We start from the raw sequence: 22,851 nt of genomic DNA, 5'->3' as shown, positions 1-22,851 counted from the left end.
TTTATTATATATTTCCCCATTCTAAGATTTCATTTATCAAAAGTGAGTATTTCTGAAACCTGGCTGCATCATAAAATCAATGTATGTATTTAATGTTGGAGTTTTCTGCCTGCCCCTCCCCACCCAAATTAAATCAATGAAGTATCTTACAGCCTGAGAATTATGGAAATACGGTAAATTATTATCTCATGATGCTCCTAGCTGCTCAGTCACATGGACAGGTTTGAGGACTACTTACCGTATTATCAAATATTGCACATAATTTGGACAACCAGATAAACAAAAGGATTGTATCATCTATAACTGATCGACTTCAATCAAGTGTCCTCTAAAGCTTTCTTTCCTGCATTGACCACTGGCAAGCAAGGAGACAGTGGGCAGCTCTAACCTTCTTGCATTGAGCAGCAGAAGACAATGCATGAGACACATGAGGAAGCTGGCGTTAGAATTATAGGTGGCAAAGATAATGTCCCAGTGTTCCTGAAGAAATCCCAGGATGTTGAGAAGGCTGAGGCATTCGGAGAGGGACTGCTGGGGCTTGGAGAGGCAATAAAGAATGACTTTATTTAAACTGCTGTATAGAGCACCGATGACAGCGTCTCTCTGAGAAGAGGCATTCTCGATGACCTGTGTCATAAAATAAACACACACAGACACATACTTGTGAACACTTTGAAATTGAGATACCAACCCAGTTAACTGTGAAAATGATACAATCCCAGATTCTTTTCTGCATTTCTAAAATCAAAAAGGACTACCTTCCTCAACCTTGGAGCTTCTATTTAAGTGGATGATCAATAAAGGGAATTCAAATGTTTAAATTTACCAAAAATTGGTGTTAAAAAATTAAAAGTTTACCACAGTCATATTATGTAAAGTAGACATGGGACCACAGATTTCTGAAATACTGGTAAACATGGTTGACATTCAGTATATAAAAACATGCTATTAATAGGGTCTAGTTTTAAAAAATGTTATTAATACTAGTTATCAGGTATAGATTGTTACAATATTCCAGTTATCATGTTAAGCATTTTTGCATTTGTGTGCGTATGTTTACATATATTGCCTCATTTAAACATCATAACAACATCGTGAAGTAGACACTAAGATTATCCCACCTTAGGGATAAGAAGGCTGAGAGTCTGAGAGGTAGGAGAGGTAGGTGGTCAACAAGAGTCAAACCCACACCAGACACCTGAGCCATGCTCTTAACCACTATGTCTTCTAAAGGAGATGTGCATCCAATGGATTTTAGTTCATGAGAGGTTTAGAGGGGGAAGGCAGAAGGTCCTGATTTGTGGCCTTAACACTGAAGCCATCCATCTGTTTGGCTTCACTGAAAAGAATCCATAGAACAAAAATTATGTGCAAAATGTTTCAGTCTATTAGAAAGTTCATTTGTTAGTTATAGATTGCTCTCTTCAAATCTCATAGGTAATGCAAGTGTTTATACTAATTAAGTTTTATTTAAATCTGCTGGAATTTAGGGTGCATGTTTTTATCCTCATCCTCTCCTACTCTACAGATGGGTCACATCTTTCAAACTGAGGTTAAGAGGTGTGTGAGTCACAGGCAGTGAGCAGGAGAGAAGAATGGTAGATGTGGGCAGTGAGAGTTCTTCAGTCTGGCACCCTGCTGAAGACACATCAGCCGCAGGAGGCACCAGCTCTTTGATATTAGCTCTGAGTATTTGCTTAGACCATTGGGGAGCTGCTATAGATTGAATGTTAGTGTCATCACCCCAAAATTCATATGTTGAAACCCTAGCCCCCCAGTGTGATATATTTGGAGATGGGGTCTCCTGGAGGTAATTAGGTCACGGGGATGGAGCCCTCATGGTGGGATTAGTGCCCTTATAAGAAGAGATAAGTGAGAGCTTGCTTCCTCACTCTCTCCATCATGTTGAGGGTACAACGAAAAGATGACCCTCTCTAAAACCAGAAAGAGAGCCTCACTGGACAATAGATCTGCTGGCACCTTGATCTTGGACTTCCTAGCCTCTAGAAACCCGAGAAGTAAATGTTTGCTGCTAAGTCACCCAGTCTATGGTACTCTGTAATAGCAGCCCAAACTCGCTAAGACAGGAGCTCAGTGGCTACTCTCATTTTCAACATGACCTCCCAACAATCCGATTTTACTCCCCTCAGAGCTGACAAGGGATATTTCTCCCTTCTAGGAGTTTTTTTGTTTGTTTGTTTGTTTTGCGATACACGGGCCTCTCACTGTTGTGGCCTCTCCCGTTGCAGAGCACAGGCTCCGGATGTGCAGGCCCAGTGGCCATGGCTCACGGGCCCAGCCATGGTTCACGGGCCCAGCCGCTCCGCGGCATGTGGGATCTTCCTGGACCGGGGCACGAACCTGTGTCCCCTGCATCGGCAGGCGGACTCTCAACTACTGCACCACCAGGGAAACCCTAGGAGTTATTCTTGAAGAAACCTCCGAATACATTCTTTTCAGGTTGCCTAGAACTGTGCATCAGCAGACTGACTATCACTCTAGGAACTGTGCCAAGGCCCAGTCCTGGGGTCTGCAGGGGACTCCACAGACAGAAGGGTGCTGGGGGCACTGATGTCATTGTCTCTACGAGGCATGAAGAGGAAGGAGAGGGGCTCTCCTGGATTCTGCCACAGAGAATGCACCGAGAGCGGCAGGCAGGAGCTGCTGGAGGCAGATTTCCGCTTGGTAGGAGAAAGTGCTTCCCAACAATCACAGGTGTCCTGGTGACTGGAACCCCCTTGTACCATAGAGAGCTCCTCACACAAGGATGGTTCAAGGAAACAGTGGATGGCCACTTGTCAGGAAAGGTTTCCAGAATGAAATGAGAAGGACCAAAAAAAGGGTTCAACTCTAGAATTTTGAGATTGTTTGAGTCTTTGCGTATGCGTGTGTACACATATACAATGAAGAATGTGTACACACGTGCACACATATACTTACATCGAGGTGTATCTACAGGCATGCACTGGCATGCATAGGTATGTATGTAGATGGAGAAAGAGAGAGAGAGGGGGGGAAAGCACATGCAAGAAAAACAGGACCAGGTAAAAATAGACTCTTTCTTCAAATTCAGGAAGGCCCAAATATGACAAATGGAGGTGGATTTTATAGAAGAAAATGAAATAGAACTTTTGGAGATAAAGACCTTTTTCACCCTTTGTTGATGAGGAATAACAATAATTAAGATTAAACCAACATTCACAGTAAAAACCCAAAGGGGGGTGTGCAGAGTTTAGGAGGTGCCTGTGCAGGAGGCTGCGGCCCCTAATCACCGAGATGGGTCTCAGGTGGCCCAAGGAGAGAACACTGCAGGGTGCTCAACATCTACCAGGTATTAACCTGGGCGGTAATGGTCCTCCTCCTTCCTCCCACCCATCTCAGATTCTATTTCCAGGAAGGACAGCAGGTCAATATGAACCAAGTGCACAGCAGCCAGCAGTGTCATACAGATACCAGGTGGGTCAGCAGAAGCCTTACCACCACGGCCAACCTGAGGTTCTTACCAACATTATGTGCTCCGTGATGAAGAGAAGGATGTGCCTGGGGTCTGCTGAGAACATTCCACTGTACAGCTTCTCCACCAGCTTCTGGATGAAGTAGGAGATGCTGGCAAGTGAAGGAGCAGCAGCAGCTTCTGCATTTGGCTGAGGCTCTCTACTGCCTGCGGGTTGGGGGAGGGTGGCAGACCAAGGCTGAGAAATCATCAGTGTAACTGCCTTCTCTCCACAACAATCTCCAAGCCCCTCCTGGTAACCAACCACATCTTACTCACCTCTGTACAGCCCACTGTAACCCTGTGCGTACCCTGTTGCTCCAAAAATGGGGTCTTATATACAATAGGTGCCCAATGAACACACATTTATTCAAAGTAAATCAAGCCTGAACAATCAGTGATATAAACCAAATGCGGAGAAGGCAAGTACAGAGCAGCGTTTCTTCCAGTGGCCATTTGGAAGAAGAGTGGGTGAGAATTTAAGGCATACGGTAATGGGAAGGCTGTCATGGTGACCCAAGGCCCTGCTGTTATTTGGGCAGAGGATGAAGCTGTAAGGTCAGGTCATCTACCTGTGCTCACCAACACAGCAGGCACTGTGCTCAGACATGGATGCAACGATCTCAGTTAACCTTTAAAGCAACCCTCTAAGTTAGCCACGATTATCCTCCTCACTCACAGGGTCAGGCACCTGCCCGGAGTAATACCACTGTCCAGTGACAGAGCCATGCTCAGAAATGGGCTACCAGCTCACGCTTTTCATCACTCCACTACCCTACCACACTTCAGATACCCCAGAAAACCAAAAGCCAGGGCTTCTGCACTGTGGGGCAAGAGGAGTCCAGGAGATGAGCTGTATCACTAAGGATTCCATGACTCAAGAACCACAGAAAGAACTTTTGTTTAATCTTGTCGGGAAGGTACAGCTGCCTCGGAACCAAATGTTCTGAATGAAGTTTCAGTTTGAACCTCTTAGGGGCAATGGCAGCGTCTTCACCCGGGTTCATTCATTTAAGAAACATTTGCTGTGCCCAGGCATAGGTGAGCAGAAGAATGTTAAATTCAGGTTGACATCTTGACTCCCCTCATAGGAAGAAGAAAATTCTACTGAAGCTAGAGGTGAATTGATTTTGGCTCAGAGAACAGGACTTTCCATCTCTGACTGACCCAACAATGGCAGGGGTGACACGGAAAGTAGTAAGTATGCCATCCCTGGGGTCTCCGAGCAAGGTCACTGAGCTCTTGTTGTGAACAACAAGAACAGGTGGAGGGCACCTTCCTGTGGTTCCTAAAGCGCCCTACAGTCCTGCAGCCTAGACTTCCTCTAGAGTCCTGGGGTCGGTGGCTGGCAGGATTGTGGCTGTCCTGCTCAGCTGTCAGCCGCTTTATGTCATGAACAGGAGGAGCAAGTCATCCACCCCCACTCACCTCTAAGCATTGGTGCCTGACCTCCACTCATCATGTGAAATATTTCCATGGTGGAAAGCAAGACCTCAGATTGAAAGTCTCGCTTCTGTTGGCCGGTGGCATTGTCTGGAGAAGCCTGGAAGTAAACCCTGGATTAAGACAGCAGCCACATGGCCACGATGTTCACTCAGTGCCCACCAGGTCCCTCTGCCTGGCCCATATGCTAATACTGCCAGTGCTGGGAGTTTGGGCTGCCAACAGCTCACAACTGCCCCTTCTCTGGGGCACTGTCCTCTGCTGACCAAACTGCCTCAACCGGGAAACAATGCCTACTTCCTAGGGCAAGGAGGCAAGGGGTGGGGGTCCCACAGCCAGTGACCACCTGTCAGGTGCCTTAAGGCGGGGCCAACTCTGGGATGCAGATAGCACACTACTGCTCTGATCCAGGCTACTTCTGAGACCACTTCCTGGCTAGGTTCTCCCCTGTTCTCCTCTGCATCCCTTCTCTGCTTTCCTGAGAGCACCACCCCCCAAAAAGTACTTCCACAAAATCCCTGTCTCAGGCTCTGCTTCTAGAAACCTGGCTAAGACCTGCCCTCATTCATCTATTGACTTGCTGCTTGGTGAGCTCCCTGCTCTGCCGGGGCCTGTGGTTTCCGGAGGATGTCCTCCCACCAATCACTGCAGTGCCAGGAGAGGTTCCTGACCACCAGCCAACTGGCATGGACAGGCCTGGATGAGCTCTCTCAAGAGATCAGCCCTCAGGTCTCCCTGGGCACACCCTGCCCTCATGGTGCCCATGCCCTCCTGGTGCCCATGCCCTCCCACAGCACGGAGCCCAATGACACCCACCTCCAGGAGCACCTCCAGCGGCAGCCACTGCTTGGGGTTGGGAGCCCCGAGCAAGAGCTCCCTCAAGAGTAGCTGCATGAATTCCCTCAGCTGCTTCCGGGTGGGATGTGACTCCGCAGGAGCCTGCAGCCCCTCCTCAGTGCTGGTGCCTTCAGGCTCGGCCTCAGGACTGCTGGTGTCCTGGGTAGCCTCTGTCACGGCCCCCTCAAAGACAAGAGAACCCCAGCATGAGCGGCCTACCCTGCCTCAAGGCACCCTCACATCCACCTCTGAGGTGTGCACGGGGGGATTCTCATCAAACCCATCAACATGTAAGGAAATTGAGGCCCCGAGGAGGTAGGCAGCTCGCCCAGAGTCCCAGGGCTCAAAGGTGGCCTGCTGTGGCCTCCGAACTCCAGATGGGTGGGAGTGGTGGACAGAAGCTGGGCACAGAGCAAGAGAGACCTGCAGTGCCCGGCGAGGAAGCCCAGGATGTATCCCGTGCAAGGCACTTCCCTCCTCAGTGCCACAGCGCCCCATCGGTCAAATAGTAATGCTGGAAAGGAACACACAAAGATGTGTGAGGATGCAGTGAGAAACAGTGCATGTAGCAATGCCTGGCCCTGTACGGTCAAGATAGCTGGTTCCCACCTTCCTGTGGGGCCCTCACCTTTACTGCCTGTCAGGCTCTGCTGATGTTGACAGATAGGACCCTCAGGTGGAAAGAGAAGTAGGACTTCAGCCAGTCCTGGCGTCCAAGTCCCTGAAGTGCCTTGGCCTTCACTTTCTCAGTTTTACATTTATAAAAATATTGGGAGATAAATGAGATGGGGGTCATTAGCCCAGATACATCCTGGAAGACATGGAGATGCTGGGAGGCCAAATGACACACCCAAGGACATGCGGCCAGGGATGCCTGACTCCTGGCCCATGAACTTTTCATGCAAGTTTATCTGTTGGTTTCTCCCTTGGCTCATTCATAAAATTAACGCAGCAATTCTTAATTAAGCCATAAAATGAACTTAACAGCACCTAGGGAGGTGATGACTGCATTAATTAGCGCCACGCGGCCTTGACTGGAAAGATGCCATATAAAATCATAGCAAATCAAAACCCTTCTGGCCACCAGCGTTCTGCATGCAGAAAGTCTGTCATGTGTTCTGTGCAACAAAGGCCTTTTGGAGCCGACTTGGAGCTGAAACAAGGCAAGGAGCTATGGGGATAAGAGCTCTGGAACTGGGGCCTGTCTCATCCACAGTAGGCTGGGAGGTGACTTTGGGCCAGGCCCTCCCTCAGGCAGGAACTATTGAGCGTGGGGAGGCAGAGCCCTGGGTCAGAGTGTGCTTTGTGGCTGCTGGTGGGCAGCCGGCTGGAACCCTGACTTAGCAGATGGCGAGCCTGGCCTGTGGGCGAGGGGCTGAGGTGGGGATCTGGGCTGGGAAGTTCAGGCCGTTGACTCCAGGGCCCAGCCCACTCCAGGTGGGGGGAGTGGTGAGAGGCCGTCTGTAGGGCTGCCTGCCTGGCTTCTGGGCGGGGGTCCCATTCCCCACCCCCTTCAGTGCTGCTCACAGTGCCTTCCTTTGCTCCTTATTGCATCTTTTTTGACTTACTTTTCTAGTATGTTGCTTTAGTTGATATTAACCCATCAAACTATTTTATCTTTTTGCAAATCTTCTACTCTTTACATTTTGCCTTTTTATTAAAACTAAATACTCAAATTCTATTAGGTCATTTAATGTTATTTTAAACTGACTGATGGAAAGGACATGGGCTTTGGGGTGAGAGACTGAGGTGTAAATCTTGGTTCTGTCACTTATTAATCACATAAGCTGTGTCATGTTTCATCTCCTCAACCCTTTTGTGAGATGGGTCTCATCGTCCCACTAAACCGGGAGGAACCCAGTCTGTGCCGCTTCACCTCCCTGAATCTCCCCTCCCCCTTTAACACCTCCTGCGTCGGGGCATGTTAGGGGATGTGAAGCCCCAGGCTCAGGACTGTTGTAGGTGCTCAGGAGATGGAGGCTGGCACCATGAATACACTTCTAGAGAAGAACAGCTAGAAGAGCAGGTTCATTCACTTGGTCATTCAGCAAATAATTACAGAGCAAATATTACCTGACCTCGCTGTGCTTCGCATGGCTTCCAGACCCTCTACTTACCAACATGCCTAGCGTGTTCCTTTGGCTACAGTTACTGATTTGTAGACAGGCGTCGCTAATTCACTCTCCCTGGCTGGGTCTCACCTCCTATTCAGATTCCTGCTCTTCCTCCTCCTGCACCTGCCTTCACGCCTGTCCTCGCCCGCTCCTCTCAGATGCTCTTAGCCCACTGAGTCCCCTGATCGGCTGGGACTGGCTCTTGCTCTCAAGCTCACTCACATCTCTTCCTGTAGCGCCCTCTCTACCCCCGCACCCACACTTTGTCCTCAAGACCCAGTTGGTCCCCCTGCGCTTCCAGCTGGGCCTTGGCAAACCCTCTGATTGAAAGATGCCGTGGCCTGCAAACAGAACGAGTGTGCTGCAAAGAAGATGGGACACTGTGACGGTTCCACCCCTCCCCTGGCTGGGGCACCGGCCGCAGGTTTCCTGGGGTGGAATCTGCTGTTTCATATGATCATCAATGTGTGGGTATTCCATATAAAATTGGACTTGACCTACCATCAAATTTCTCATTACTGAGATTTCTGACGAATCAAAAACTTATTGACTCTCAGAGCCAAAAATGACCTGAAGCATCATCTCATAAAGAGAAGGAAAATTACCCGAGTTGTTTACTCAAGGTTTCAGCAAAGTTGCCTTAAATGTATTTTAATTTGGGGAGGGGTGGGGAGGAATTCTGTCCTTTGCCCTTGAAGGGTGATGACACTCGCCCCTGCTCTCACCGGGGTAGGGCAGAGGCATGTCCTACCTGATGGGTTCCCAGGGGGAAGGTGACTGCAGCCAAGGTCTGGAGGAACTCTGGGGCCCGCCAGGCCGGATCCTGGGGGTAGGTGCTGTGCACGAGGCCAAGGAACTGCAGCACGCTGGCTGGGAATGTCTGTTCCCAGGCGCTGTCTCCAGAACCTGTCGAGGGCTGATCAGGGACACACTTCATGAGAGGCGGTGCATGGGAGCATGACTTGGGGCTGCACAGGAACCAGAAGATTTGAAATCTAGGGAGATGACCTCCTTTCTGAGACTCTCAACAAGACACCTTACTGCAAGACACCTAAAACTGTGGATTAGAACAGGACACTGGTCATCAATTGAGGAAGAGTTTAATATGCGCAGGCTTGCTCTAAGGGCTTCACACAAATTCCTCTTCTCGCCTCACAACAACCCTCTGAGGCACGTTTTATATTTACCCCTATTTTACAGATGGGAAGACAAAGACACAGAGAGGTTAAGCAGTATGTTAACGTTCAACCAGCAGATAAGGGGCAGAGCCAGGAGTTGAACCCAGGCAACCTGGTTATAACGTCTGACTGCCTTCCCCATACTGCCTCTATGAGGTGTGACATGGCCTCTGTGCTCAAGGAACTTGCCAATTAGGGTTGACGCCAGCCTTCCCCAGCTCAGTGCTAATGCTCCCAGTTACAGAGCCTGGACAAACCCTGTCCAAGGCTGCAGGGCTTGAGGAGCCCCTTCCCCACCAGCCAGGGCTCTGGAATAGATCATGTTGCACTGAAGTGATACCCAGTACCCTGAGGGGACCCAGGCACCCATCTGCCTCAAACCATAACCTGGTCTTGGCCACATGGCTGAGCCTCCATCGTGGCTGCACACCGGCGCCCTGCTGGAGCCCAGCTCCCTTAACCAGCTGTGGCCAGTCACTCTTTCTGGACACTAACTCTAGCCTCTGTGTGTCCAGCTGCTGCCTGAGGTCCTTCTCTGTCCTGGATGGACAGCCTGGAACTTGAAAATTGAGCAACCTTAATATCAGGGTCAGTCCCTACGTAGCCACGCCAACAACTAGACTGAATGACCCTCAGCCTCTACTGCTGTGGACGTTACAGGTGGACGTCGGGTCTTCCTCTTGCCAGCTCCTCATCCCCAGCCCCTCCCACCGCGGCTTCCCCATTTCCCAACCAGCCTGCCTCGAGTCCTGGCCCTATGTGCATGAGTTCGCATGTCCTGTTTACCAAATAGGTACCAAATGTCTGGAACCAAGCCTCATTCTAGAAAACTCAAACCTAATTGAAGAAAGAAAGGCAATACGTATGGGACAACTAGAGAGAGGTGTAAAATCTCATCTCCGAGATCCTGTGAGGGTTTGGTATGAGCTGAGCAGGCAGGCAGAGGAAACCTCCTCTGAAGCCACCTGCACCTGGCTTCTCCACCAGGTTCATACAGCACGATGTTAGATTTAGAGGGAGGACCAGAGTCAGAGTTCAGAGAGCTTCTTCTGGAGCTAGTAGGCCTGGCTTGAATGCTGCCTCCGCTGCTTACTAACAGTGTGGTTTTGCACCACTTTCTTAATCCCCCTACACCTCCAGTCCCAACTCTGCAAAACAAGGATCATAATATGACCTGTTTCATAAGACTGTCATGAGCATTAAGTGAGACATTTTAGTGCTTCAGGCCTATTTTCACAGTGATTAGCACAGGGTAAATACAGAGGAAGCTGGGAGATGAGGTCAGATATAGAGGACTTGGACTTTTGGAAGAATTTGGATTTGATATACGAAGAAACAGACATCCCCTGAAGGTCCTTAGGCAAGGTAGTGCCCTGGAATGAAATGCTAATGCTGGACACACGTGGCCTCCACCGTGCCCTCGCTCTGTGACCCTGGCCTGAGTGAGTTAACCTCCACAGCTTCAATGTCTACATTTGCACAAGGGAGAGAATGCTGTCTGCTCCCAAGGATAGGTGCACATGGCAGAATCGCTAACATCTACAAGACGACAATGTTAAAAATTGACAAGGACCAGGAGCAACTAGAACCTTCCCAGAATAAGAGCTGGTGAGTGTAAACTGGCACTTCACTTTGGAGAACTATTTGGCAACATCTACTGAAACAAATCATGTGTAAAGATTATAACCCACAACTTCACCCTGCGTATGTTTCCTACGGAAAGAAGTATGTATGTCCGCCAGAAGATAGGTACATAGCAGCTTTATTCATAATATTTCCAAACGGAAACAACCCAGAATGAATATATAAATAGTGATCCATGATCACAATAAAATACTACTGAACAATAAAAAAGAATGAACCAAGATGGTGGGGGAGTAAGACATGGAGATCACCTTCCTTGCCACAAATACATCAAAAATACATATATATATGTGGAACAACTCCTACAAAACACCTACTGAATGCTGGCAGAAGACCTCAGACTTGCCAAAAGGCAAGAAACTCCCCACGTACCTGGGTAGGACAAAAAATAAAAGAAAAAACAGAGGCAAAAGAACAGGCGCAGGAGGGGACCTGCACCTCTGGGAGGGAGCTGTGAAGGAGGAAAAGCTTCCACACACTAGGAAGCCCCTTTACTGGTGGAAACGGGGAGTGGGCGGAGGGGAAGCTTCGGAGTCACAGAGAGCGCAGCAACAGGGGTGCAGAGGGCAAAGCAGAGACATTCCCGCAGGATTGGTGCTGACCGGCACTCGCCAGCCTGAGAGGCTTGTGTGCTCACCCGCTGGGGCGGGTGGGAGCTGGGAGCTGAGGCTTCGGCTTCAGAGGTCAGATCCCAGGGAGAGGACTGGGGTTGGCTGTGTGAACACAGCCTGAAGGGGGCTAGTGTGCCACAGCTAGCCGGGAGGGAGTCTGGGATAAAGTCTGGAACTGCCTAAGAATCCAGAGACCATTGTTTCGGGGCGCGCGAGGAGAGGGGATTCAGAGCTCCACCTAAACGAGCTCTAGAGACAGGAGCAAGTCGTGGCTAACAGCGCGGACCCCAGAGAAGGGCATGAGACGCTAAGGCTGCTGCTGCCGCTACCAAGAAGCCTGTGTGTGAGCACAGGTCACGCTCCACACCTCTCCTCCCGGAAGCCTGTGCAGCCCGCCACTGCCAGGGTCCTGTGATCCAGGGACAACTTCCCTGGGAGAACACACACCGCGCCTCGGGCTGTTGCAACGTCACTCTGGCCTGTGCCACCGCAGGCTCACCCTGCATTCCGTACCCCTCCCTCCCCCCAGCCTGAGTGAGCCAGAGCCCCCTAATCAGCTGCTCCTTTAACCCCCTCCTGTCTGGGCAAAGAACAGACGCCCTCAGGCGACCTACACGCAGAGGCGGGGCCAAATCCAAAGCTGAACCCCAGGAGCTGTGCGAGCAAAGAAGAGAAAGGGGAATCTCTCCCAGCAGCCTCAGGAGCAGCAGATTAAATCTCCACAATCAACTTGATGTACCCTGCATCTGTGGAATACCTGAATAGACAATGAATCATCCCCAAATGAGGAGGTGGACTTTGGGAGCAACTGTAGACTTGGGGTTTGCTGTATGTGACAGACTAGTTACTGATTTTTATGTTTATCTTAGTATAGTTTTTATTGCTTGTTATCCTTGGTGGATTTCTTTATTGGTTTGGTTGCTGTGCTTTTTTTAAATTACTTTTTAATTTTTTTATTTTAATAATAATTTTTTATTTTAATAATTTTATTTTATTTATTTTTCTTCCTTTTTTTTTCTCCTTTCTCTTCTGAGCCATGTGGCTGACAGGGTCTTGGTGCTCCAGCCAGGTGTCAGGCCTGAGCCTCTGAGGTGGGAGAGCCAAGTTCAGGACACAGGACCACAGGAGACCTCCCGGCCCCACGTAATATCAATCAGCGAGCGCTCTCCCAGAGATCTCCGTCTCGATGCTAAGACCCAGCTGCACTCAACATCCAGCAAGCTCCAGTGCTGGACACCCCATGCCAAACAACTAGCAAGACAGGAACACAACCCCACCCATTAGCAGAAACCCTGCCTAAAATCATAAGTTCATAGACACCCCAAAACACACCACTGGACACGGTCCTGCCCACCAGAAAGACAAGATCCAGCCTCATCCACCAGAACACAGGCACCAGTCCCCGCCCCCAGGAAGCCTACACAGCCCACTGAACCAACATAACCCACTGGGGGCAAACACCAAAAACAATGGGAACTACAAACCTGCAGCCTGTGAAAAGGAGACCCCAAACACAGTAAGTTAAGCAAAATGAGAAGACAGAGAAATATGCGGCAGATGAAGGAGCAAGATAAAAATCCACCAGACCAAACAAATGAAGAGGAAATAGGCAGTCTACCTGAAAAAGAATTCAGAGTAATGACAGTAAAGATGATCCAAAATCTTGGAAACAGAAAGGAGAAAATACAAGAAACGTTTAACAAGGACCTACAAGAACTAAAGAGCAAACAATGATGAACAACACAATAAATAAAATTTAAAATTCTCTAGAAGGAATCAGTAGCAGAATAACTGAGGCAGAAGAACGGATAAGTGACCTGGAGGATAAAATAGTGGAAATAACTACCACAGAGCAGAATAAAGAAAAAAGAGTGAAAAGAATTGAGGATAGTCTCAGAGACCTCTGGGACATTAAATGCACCAACATTCGAATTATAGAGGTCCCAGAAGAAGAAGAGAAAAAGAAAGGGACTGAGAAAATATTTGAAGAGATTATAGTTGAAAACTTCCCTAATATGGGAAAGGAAATAGTCAATCAAGTCCAGGAAGCACAGAAAGTCCCATACAGGATAAGTCCAAGTAGAAACACACCAAGACACATACTAATCTATCAAAAATTAAATACAAAGGAAAAAATATTAAAAGCAGCAAGGGAAAAGCCAAAAATAACATACAAGGGAATCTCCATAAGATTAACAGCTGATCTTTCAGCAGAAACTCTGCAAGCCAGAACGGAGTGGCAGGACATATTTAACGTAATGAAAGGGAAAAACCTGCAACCAAGATTACTCTACCCAGCAAGGATCTCATTCAGATTCAATGGAGAAATTAAAAACTTTACAGACAAGAAAAAGCTAAGAGAATTCAGCACCACCAAACCAGATTTACAACAAATGCTAAAGGAACTTCTCTAGGAAGGAAAAACAAGTGAAGGAAAAGACCTACAACAACAAACCCAAAACAATTAAGAAAATGGTAATAGGAACATACATATCGATAACTACCTTGAATGTAAATGGATTAAATGCTCCAACCAAGAGACACAGACTAGCTGAATGGATACAAAAACAAGACCCATATATATGCTATCTGCAAGAGATCCACTTCAGACCTAGGGACACACACAGACTGAAAGTGAGGGGATGGAAAAAGATATTCCATGAAAATGGAAATCAAAAGAAAGCTGGAATAGCAATTCTCCTATCAGACAAAATAGACTTTACAATAAAGACTATTACAAGAGACAAAGAAGGACACTACATAATGATCAAGGGATCAATCCAAGAAGAAGATATAACAATTGCAAATATTTATGCACCCAACATAGGAGCACCTCAATACATAAGGCAAAGGCTAACAGCCATAAAAGGGGAAATCCACAGTAACACAATCATAGTAGCGGACTTTAACACCCCACTTTCACCAAAGGACAAATCATCCAAAATGAAAATAATAAGGAAACACAAGCTTTAAATATGCATTAAACAAGATGGACTTAATTGATATTTATAGGACATTCCATCCAAAAACAACAGAATACACAATTTTCTCAAGTGCTCATGCAGCATTCTCCAGGATAGATCATATCTTTGGTCACAAATCAAGCCTTGGCAAATTTAAGAAAACTGAAATTGTATCAAGTATCTTTTCTGACCACAACGCTATGAGACTAGATATCAATTACAGAAACAAAGCTGTAAAAAATACAAACACATGGAGGCTAAACAATACACTACTAAATAACTGAGAGATCACTGAAGAAATCAAAGAGGAAATCAAAAAATACCTAAAGACAAATGACAACAAAAACACAACGATCCAAAACCTATGGGATGCAGCAAAAGCAGTTCTAAGAAGGAAGTTTATAGCAATACAAGCCTACCACAAGAAACAATAAAAATCTCAGCTAAATTACATAAACTTACACCTAAAGCAATTAGAGAAAGAAGAAAAAAAAAACCCAAAGTGAGCAGAAGGAAAGAAATCATAAAAATCACATCAGAAATAAATGAAGGACACAACAGCAAAGATCAATAAAACTAAAAGTTGGTTCTTCTCTCTCAAGATAAAAAAATTGATAAACCATTAGCCAGACTCATCAAAAAAAAAAAGGGAAAAGACTCAAATCAACAGAATTAGAAATGAAAAAGGAGAAGTAACAACTGACACTGCAGAAATACAAAAGATCATGAGAGATTACTACAAGCAACTCCATGCCAATAAAATGGACAACCTGGAAGAAATGGACAAATTCTTAGAAAAGCACAACCTTCCGAGACTGAACCAAGGAGAAAGAAATTATAAACAGACCAATCCCAAGCACTGAAATTGAAACTGTGATTAAAAATCTTCCAACAAACAAAAGCCCAGGACCATTTGGCTTCACGGGTGAATTTTATCAAACATTTAGAGAAGAGCTAACACCTATCCTTCTCAAACTCTTCCAAAATATAGCAGAGGGAAGAACACTTCCCAAACTCATTCTACGAGGCCACCATCACCTTGATACCAAAACCAGATAAAGACGTCACAAAAAAAAGAAAACTACAGGCCAATATCACTGATGAACATAGACGCAAAAATCCACAACAAAACACTAGCAAACAGAATTCAACAGCACATGAAAAGGATCATACACCATGATCAAGTGGGGTTTATCCCAGGAACGCAAGGATTCTTCAATATGCACAAATCAATCAATGTGATACACCAGATTAACAAACTGAAGGATTAAAACCATATGATCAGGCTTCCCTGGTGGCACAGTGGTTGAGAGTCCACCTGCCGATGCAGGGGACATGGGTTTGTGCCCTGGTCCAGGGAAGATTCCACATGCCGCGGAGCAGCTAGGCCCATGAGCCATGGCCGTTGAGTCTGCACATCCAGAGCCTGAGCTCCGCAATGGGAGAGGCCACAACAGTGAGAGGCCCGCGTACCACAAGAAAAAAAAAACCCATATGATCATCTCAATAGATGCAGAAAAAGCCTTCGACAAAATTCAACACCCATTTATGATAAAAACCCTGCAGAAAGTAGGCATAGAGGGAACTTACCTCAACATAATAAAGGCCATATATGACAAACCCACAGACAACATTGTTCTCAATGGTGAAAAACTGAAACCATTTTCACTAAGATCAGGAACAAGACAAGGTTGCCCACTCTCACCATTATTATTCAACATAGTTTTGGAAGTTTTAGCCACGGCAATCAGAGAAGAAAAAGAAACAAAAGGAATCCAAAACGGCAAAGAAGAAGTAAAACTGTCACTGTTTGCAGATGACATGATACTATACATAGAGACTCCTAAAGATGATACCAGAAAACTACTACAGCTAATCAATGAATTTGGTAAAGTAGCAGGATACAAAATCAATGCACAGAAATCTCTTGCATTCCTATACACTAATGCTGAAAAATCTGAAAGAGAAATTAAGGAAACACTCCCATTTCCCATTGCAACAAAAAGAATAAAATAGCTAAGAATAAACCTACCTAAGGAGACAAAAGACCTGTATGCAGAAAACTATAAGAAACTGATGAAAGAAGTTAAAGATGATACAAACAGATGGAGAGATATACCAAGTTCTTGGATTGGAAGAAACAACATTGTGAAAATGACTCTACTACCCAAAGCAATCTACAGATTCAATGCAATCCCTATCAAACTACCAATGGCATTTTTCACAGAACTAGAATAAAAATTTCACAGTTTGTATGGAAACAAAAAAGACCCCAAATAGCCAAAGCAATCTTGAGAAAGAAAAACGGAGCTGGAGGAATCAGGCGCTCTGACTTCAGACCATACCACAAAGCCACAGTAATCAAGGCAGTATGGTAGTGGCACAAAAACAGAAATATAGACCAATGGAACAGGATAGAAAGCCCAGAGATAAACCCATGAACATATGGTCACCTTATCTTTGAAAAAGGAGGCAAGAATATACAATGGAGAAAAGACAGCCTCTTCAATAAGTGGTGCTGGGAAAACTTGACAGTTATATGTAAAAGAATGAAAATAGAACACTCCCTAACACCATACACAAAAATCAATTCAAAATGGATTAAAGACCTAAATGTAAGGCCAGACACTATAAAACCCTTAGAGGAAACATAGGCAGAACACTCCATGACATAAATCACAGCAAGATCCTTTTTGACTCACCTCCTAGAGAAATGGAAATAAAAACGAAAATAAAACAAATGGGACCTACTGAAACTTAAAAGCTTGTGCCCAGCAAAGGAAACCATAAAGAAGATGAAAAGACAACCCTCAGAATGGGAGAAAGTATTTGCAAATGAAGAAACTGACAAAGGATTCATCTCCAAAATATACAAGCAGCTCATGCAGCTCAATATCAAAAAAACAAAGAACCCAATCCAAAAATGGGCAGAAGACCTGAATAGACATTTTCCAACAAAGATATACAGATTGCCAAAAAGCACACAAAAGGATGCTCAACATCACTAATCATTAGAGAAATGCAAATTAAAACTACAATGAGGTATCATCTCACACCGGTCAGAATGTCCATCATCAAAAAATCTACAAACAGTCAATGCTGGAGAGGGTGTGGAGAAAAGGGAACCTTCTTGCACTGCTGGTGGGAATGTAAATTGATACAGCCCCTATGGAGAACAGTACGGAGGTTCCTTAAAAACAAAAAATAGAACTACCATATGACCCAGCAATCCCACTACTGGGCATACACCCTGAGTAAACCATCATTCAAAAAGAGTCATGTAGCACAACGTTCATTGCAGCACTATTTACAATAGCCAGGACATGGAAGTAACCTAAGTGTCCATCGACAGATGAATGGATAAAGAAGAGGCACATATATACAATGGAATATTACTCAGCCATAAAAAGAAATGAAATTGAGTTATTTGTAGTGAGGTGGATGGACATAGAGTCCGTCATACAGAGTGAACTACGTCAGAAAGAGAAAAACAAATACAATATGCTAACACATATATATGGAATCTAAAAAAAAAGGTTCTGAAGAACCTAGGGGCAGGACAGAAATAAAGACCCAAGTGTAGAGAATGGACTTGAGGACACGGGGAAGGGGAAGGGGAAGCTGGGACAATGTGAGAGAGTGGCATTGACATATATACACTACCAAATGTAAAATAGATAGCTAGTGGGAAGCAGCCACATAGCACAGGGAGATCAGCTCTGTGCTTTGTGACCACCTAGAGGGGTGGGATAGGGAGGGTGGGAGGGAGACGCAAGAGGGAGGGGATATCGGGATATGTGTATACATATAGATGATTCACTTTGTTATACAGCAGAAATTATCACAACATTGTAAAGCAATTATACTCCAATAGAGATGTTTTTTAAAAAAAAAAAAGAATGAACTACCAGCATACATAATGATGAGTGAAAGAAGCCAGAAGCAAAAGAGTACATACTATAGGATTCCATTGATATTAAGTTCAAGAACAGGCAAACAAATCTATGGTTACACTGTGCAAGGGAATAATAGCAAACGAAGTAAAGTTCCAAGCAAAATAAAATAAACTGTTTGAGAAAGATATGTTAGCATTATTCACTACAATTATATTTCTGACCTTTTTCTCTTATCCTTCCAGTTTTGCCTTTTAGATTTTGATGCTTGTCTACCATATTTGGTAAATGATTCTTTCAAGGCAGATATCTTCACTGAACCAAAATAATCTTCCAGTGACTTTGCTTTTGTTATATGTTTGTTACATTTCAGAAGACTGGGTCTTGTTTTTTGACCCAGTTTAAGGGTCACGTCTGTTATATGACAGTTAACCATTTTATGTTTGCTATTATAAAGTAAATGTTTGGCCTTATTTTCTTACTTCCCTCAGCATACTATGTATTTTCTTTACTTTAAATGCTTTCATGTTATTCCCTTGGTTTGCTCTTTCTAAATAACATTGATTTAAAAAGGTAAAAACTCTCTATGGTGCAAACAGAAAATATGCATTTTTTTCAGGCATCCCCACATCAGTTGCACATTAGGTCTACAAGGGAGCCATGAATAAGTTTCCCAAAGATGGAAAATGTGAAGATCACATGTCCTGACTAGGACAAAACTAAACTGGAAATGAATAACAACAATAAAAGAAAACAAAAAATTCAACTACATGGCACTGAAAAAGATGAATCAAAAAGGTCTTTAAATCTGCAATCACAGAAACTCTAGAAAACAACAAAAAATTAAGACGTCAAATATCAAAATTTTAGAACTAGCCAGAAAAAAATGAGGGGAATGATAAATATATCCGAAGTTGGTTCTTTACAAATCCACAAGTCCTCAGCTCCTTAAGTAATGGGTGAAGTGAAGAGAGAGCATGGACTTACATATTAAGAAGAAGAGGGAAGTAATCACACAGAAAATTAAATGAATTAAAGGAGACCATTCGTGAAAACTGAATAAATGGGAAGATTTTTAAAACTACCAATTACCTAAACTAGGTGAAGGAGACATTTAAAAGCCTAAGCAAGGCAATAATGGGAAAAATTCAGGCCCAAGAAGTTTCATAGGAACAATTTAAATAATATGAGTCATGGATTTAACATCACCTTGAATAAAAAGAAAGGAGAGAAGTCTTTTTTTAGTAAAGCTAGCATAATGCTGATATCAAAACCTGACAACATATAACATAAAGAAAACCACAACATAATATCACTTATAAATATGAATGCAGAATCATACATTAAATATTTACAAGCAGAATAAGGAAGTATGCTAAATGAATAAGAACAGAGTGACAAAGTGAGATCTTTGCAAGAATGCAAGGAAATCTATTGATATAATTCATCAGAGGTAAATGTTTAAAAGAAAAACCCATCTGATCATCTAATTATATGCTAAAAGAGTATTTAATAAAAATTAAGTACATTCCTGTTTTTCAAAAGAGCAAAAAGTTTGACCTATACTTTCCAAGCATTATCAACATACACACAGAAAAGTTGGCAAAAGGTGAAACATGCAATTCACGGTAAAATAAATAGATATGGTTAATAAGCATATGAAAATGCTATCAATTTCAGTGATAATAAACGCAAAAGAACTCAACTATGAAATCTTCATCAGTTTGGCCATGTCATTCAAGGTGGGCCATGTCATTCAGGGTGGGCCTTGAAGGCCTGAATCAAAGGCTCTCCATGTCATGTCTGTAGCAGGTGGGCATCTGTCTTCTCTAAGACAGGTCTCTCTACCGCATGGGTCCCTCACTCGAGAGGCCCACCTGTCCCGGTACAGGTGAGCTCCTTGAGGGCAGAGACCCCTTTTCCCCCTCCACAGGGTCCCTGAAGCTCCCGATTTAAAGCAGTTGCTCAGAAATGTTCCCTTTGACTGGAGTCGTTAAATCTCCCAGTGAAGAAAGTCAAATGTTTAAACAAATGGAAAACAGGTGTCTCCTGGCAAGAGCCCATAAACTGCACTGGGGACAACTAGGTTGGGCTTCCCAGTGAGCACCTAAGTTATCACCTTGCCTCTTCTATCGAGATTTCTGAATAATACCTGCAAATTATCAGCACTACTGGGAAGCTGCTGGGAAAAATCAAGGTTGACTTTTCTGAGCTTGTCTTCCCTTCAGAGCCCCCTCTCGGCATGTGGGGAATGGGTCTCACCTGGCTCATGGTGGCTTTCAGCATCTCCAGGAGCAGCAGGGCACCTTCAGTGCACAGCCCAGCCCGGAGGACTTCTTCCCTGTGGTGTTTATGCAAGAGCCACTGAAGCATGGCATCCAGGCTGTCCTGAAAGAGGAGGCAAGGGATGTAAAGAGACCTGTGGCTACGCAGCAAGGGGCCCGGCTTTCCAGCCAGCACACGGCATTTCCCAGGGGCCCCAGTAACAGCCCAGGTGGCTGGCCCATTCAGGGAGCTTCAGCCCACTAACGGGGTATAAGGGAAATGCACACCTCCAAGATGGAGCTGAAGACCCACCAGCAACTTGTATCGAAATTTAGTTCTTTTGGTCTGACATCACAAATACTCAATCTCCCAATCAATTTTAATGAATTTTTATAAATGAGATTATAGAAAATGTGACAAATTCAAAGGCTTTAGGGCAACTGCAGAGTGCAACAGAGAGAACATGGGGTTGACAAGCACGATGATCTGGCTTTGCCTCTTTAAAAACTGGGCTTACACAAGCTATTCAGCCTCTTGGCAGTTCAGTTTCCTTCTCTGTGTAATGAAAATTACATTATCTGCCCCATGGGATTGCTATAAATATCAAGGAAAATAAAATATGTAAAACATCTATCACGGGTCCTGACATTCAGCAAATGTTTGTTTCCTGCAATACAGTCTTGGAAAAATAAAAATATAGGGTTTTGATTAACTTAGCACAGCATATTAAGAACTTTATTTTGAAGTGTGATCTCTAATACTAGCAGCATATACCAAGATTGAGATAGGTCAAATATAAGGGTGTACGAGAGGTGAATTTTTCAGCCCTCTGTTTGCAAAGAGGTGCCCCTCCACCCATGTCAATTCAGTGCAGTTTAACTCAACTCTATCAAGAGCAAAGACCAATTTCTGAGTCTGTCTGTCAGGTGCCCAGGAAGGTGAGTAAGAGGCGGGGTGTATTTTTGAGGTGCTCGGTATCTAAGGAGAGAAGCAGATGTAAATGTGCTGGTGCCATATGAGGCAAGGGCGAATGCATGATGAGGCCCAAAGAGGAATGGTTCCTGTTGTCTAGGGAGTCTAAGCAGGAGGTGGCATCTGAGCTGAGAATTGAGGGAAGACACCGTTCCAGGCAGGTGATGGCGGGAGAAAGGGCTCATTAAAGGCCCAGGGCAGGCAAGGACAAAGCAGCTGGTCTTACTGGGGAGGTGACTCAGGAGGATCACAGCACAAAGGGCCATCGAGAAAGGAAGCTGGGCTGGGCAGACAAGTGAGACGTCCGATCAGGAAGGGTCTGATGCTGGCTGGGGGACTCTGAACGTGATCCCACAGGAACAGGAGCCAGTGAAGCCTTGGATTTGGTTCAGGTCGGTGAGTTAGTGAACGAGAGGCTGGTGAGAGGGTATATACAGTGGGTGTAGACTCCTCTTTGGAGAAAATTGGCCAAGGAAAAATAGGAGAGTGATAAACAGGACAGGAGCTGGTCAAGAGTGTGAGTCAAGGGGGCAGCTTCTGGTTTTAGGTGGGACATAATTTATCATACTTACGGTCTATGAGGCAAGAGTCAGTAGAAAGACATGCCGAAAATACAGAAGAAGGGATAATAAGGGGTGAGGTCACTCGGGAAAGGAGTGGAAGGAATCCAGACCAGCCCTGAATAGCTGCTCTTCCAGCAACAGTGGAGAGAAGGTGATCAAGAGGGTCATGGAATATACAAGTGGTGGAGGGTGGGGTCCTGAGGCAGTGCCCCCTTCATGGGGGCCTCTACTCCTACCATGACATAAGTCATCTGAGCAAAGGGCGTCTGCGGGCCAGAAGGCTCGGGCATGTAAGGGTCACGCTAGAGCGCAGGGGAATAGCAGGGGCATTACTAAGGTAAAGGGACATGTTTCTTTGGAGGACATAAACTGAGGTTCTATGTCTGTTATGGGAGCAATTCACCTCCCCATGTTGCCCCCGCCATCGTGTGATTTCTCTAGCTGTGCCCAGAAGGAGAAAGACTTCAAAGAGGAACTGATAAAAACAGAGACCTGCTGGGAGGGACATGAGAGGCAGAGGCTGAAGAAGTGAAGGGTATTTGAAAAGGTAGCCAGGGGTGGGGACTGCTAGGGAAGGAAGTGGGTCAGGACGAAAGCTGGAAAACATGGAGGAAGTGGGGGGAGTCTTAGGGACCTGCCTTGGTCATACAGAATCAGAAAGCCAAGTGTGTCACTCCATCCCAGGAACCCCAAGAACCTACTTTGGGCCCGTCCATCAGCTCTGTAAGTGGTGTTTGTAGGAAGAAGGTGGACACGATGAGGTAGACTTCCGGAATATGAACATGGTGGGCCAGAAAGTCACTCAAGACTTGGAACCCAGGAAGCAGGCAGGGGCTCTGGTCAGGCGTGGGAGGGTGGCTCTTCAGGTTATCTAT

General features: G+C 45.4%; 1 protein-coding gene across 6 annotated transcripts in view; it reads right to left on the bottom strand.

Annotated features, from left to right (window-relative positions):
- The window catches only part of WDFY4 (WDFY family member 4), a 280,103-nt gene that overhangs the window by 137,414 nt on the left and 119,838 nt on the right, over positions 1–22,851 (bottom strand). For all 6 annotated transcript variants that reach the window (XM_027098510.1, XM_027098511.1, XM_027098514.1 and 3 more), the window contains 7 exons: positions 22,678–22,847; positions 20,439–20,564; positions 8,639–8,803; positions 5,753–5,956; positions 4,922–5,036; positions 3,504–3,661; positions 389–627 (listed from right to left, as the gene is read on the bottom strand). In XM_027098510.1, the coding sequence (XP_026954311.1) occupies positions 389–627; positions 3,504–3,661; positions 4,922–5,036; positions 5,753–5,956; positions 8,639–8,803; positions 20,439–20,564; positions 22,678–22,847 (1,177 nt within the window). The remainder of the gene's footprint in view (positions 1–388; positions 628–3,503; positions 3,662–4,921; positions 5,037–5,752; positions 5,957–8,638; positions 8,804–20,438; positions 20,565–22,677; positions 22,848–22,851) is intronic.

This window comes from Aethalodelphis obliquidens, unplaced genomic scaffold (assembly GCF_003676395.1).
Source record: "Aethalodelphis obliquidens isolate GAN/ISIS:26980383/991018 unplaced genomic scaffold, ASM367639v1 scaffold124, whole genome shotgun sequence".
NCBI lineage: Eukaryota > Metazoa > Chordata > Mammalia > Artiodactyla > Delphinidae > Aethalodelphis > Aethalodelphis obliquidens.
The sequence above is the reverse complement of the archived record's forward strand: the minus strand, read 5'-3'. Positions and strand labels throughout refer to the sequence as shown.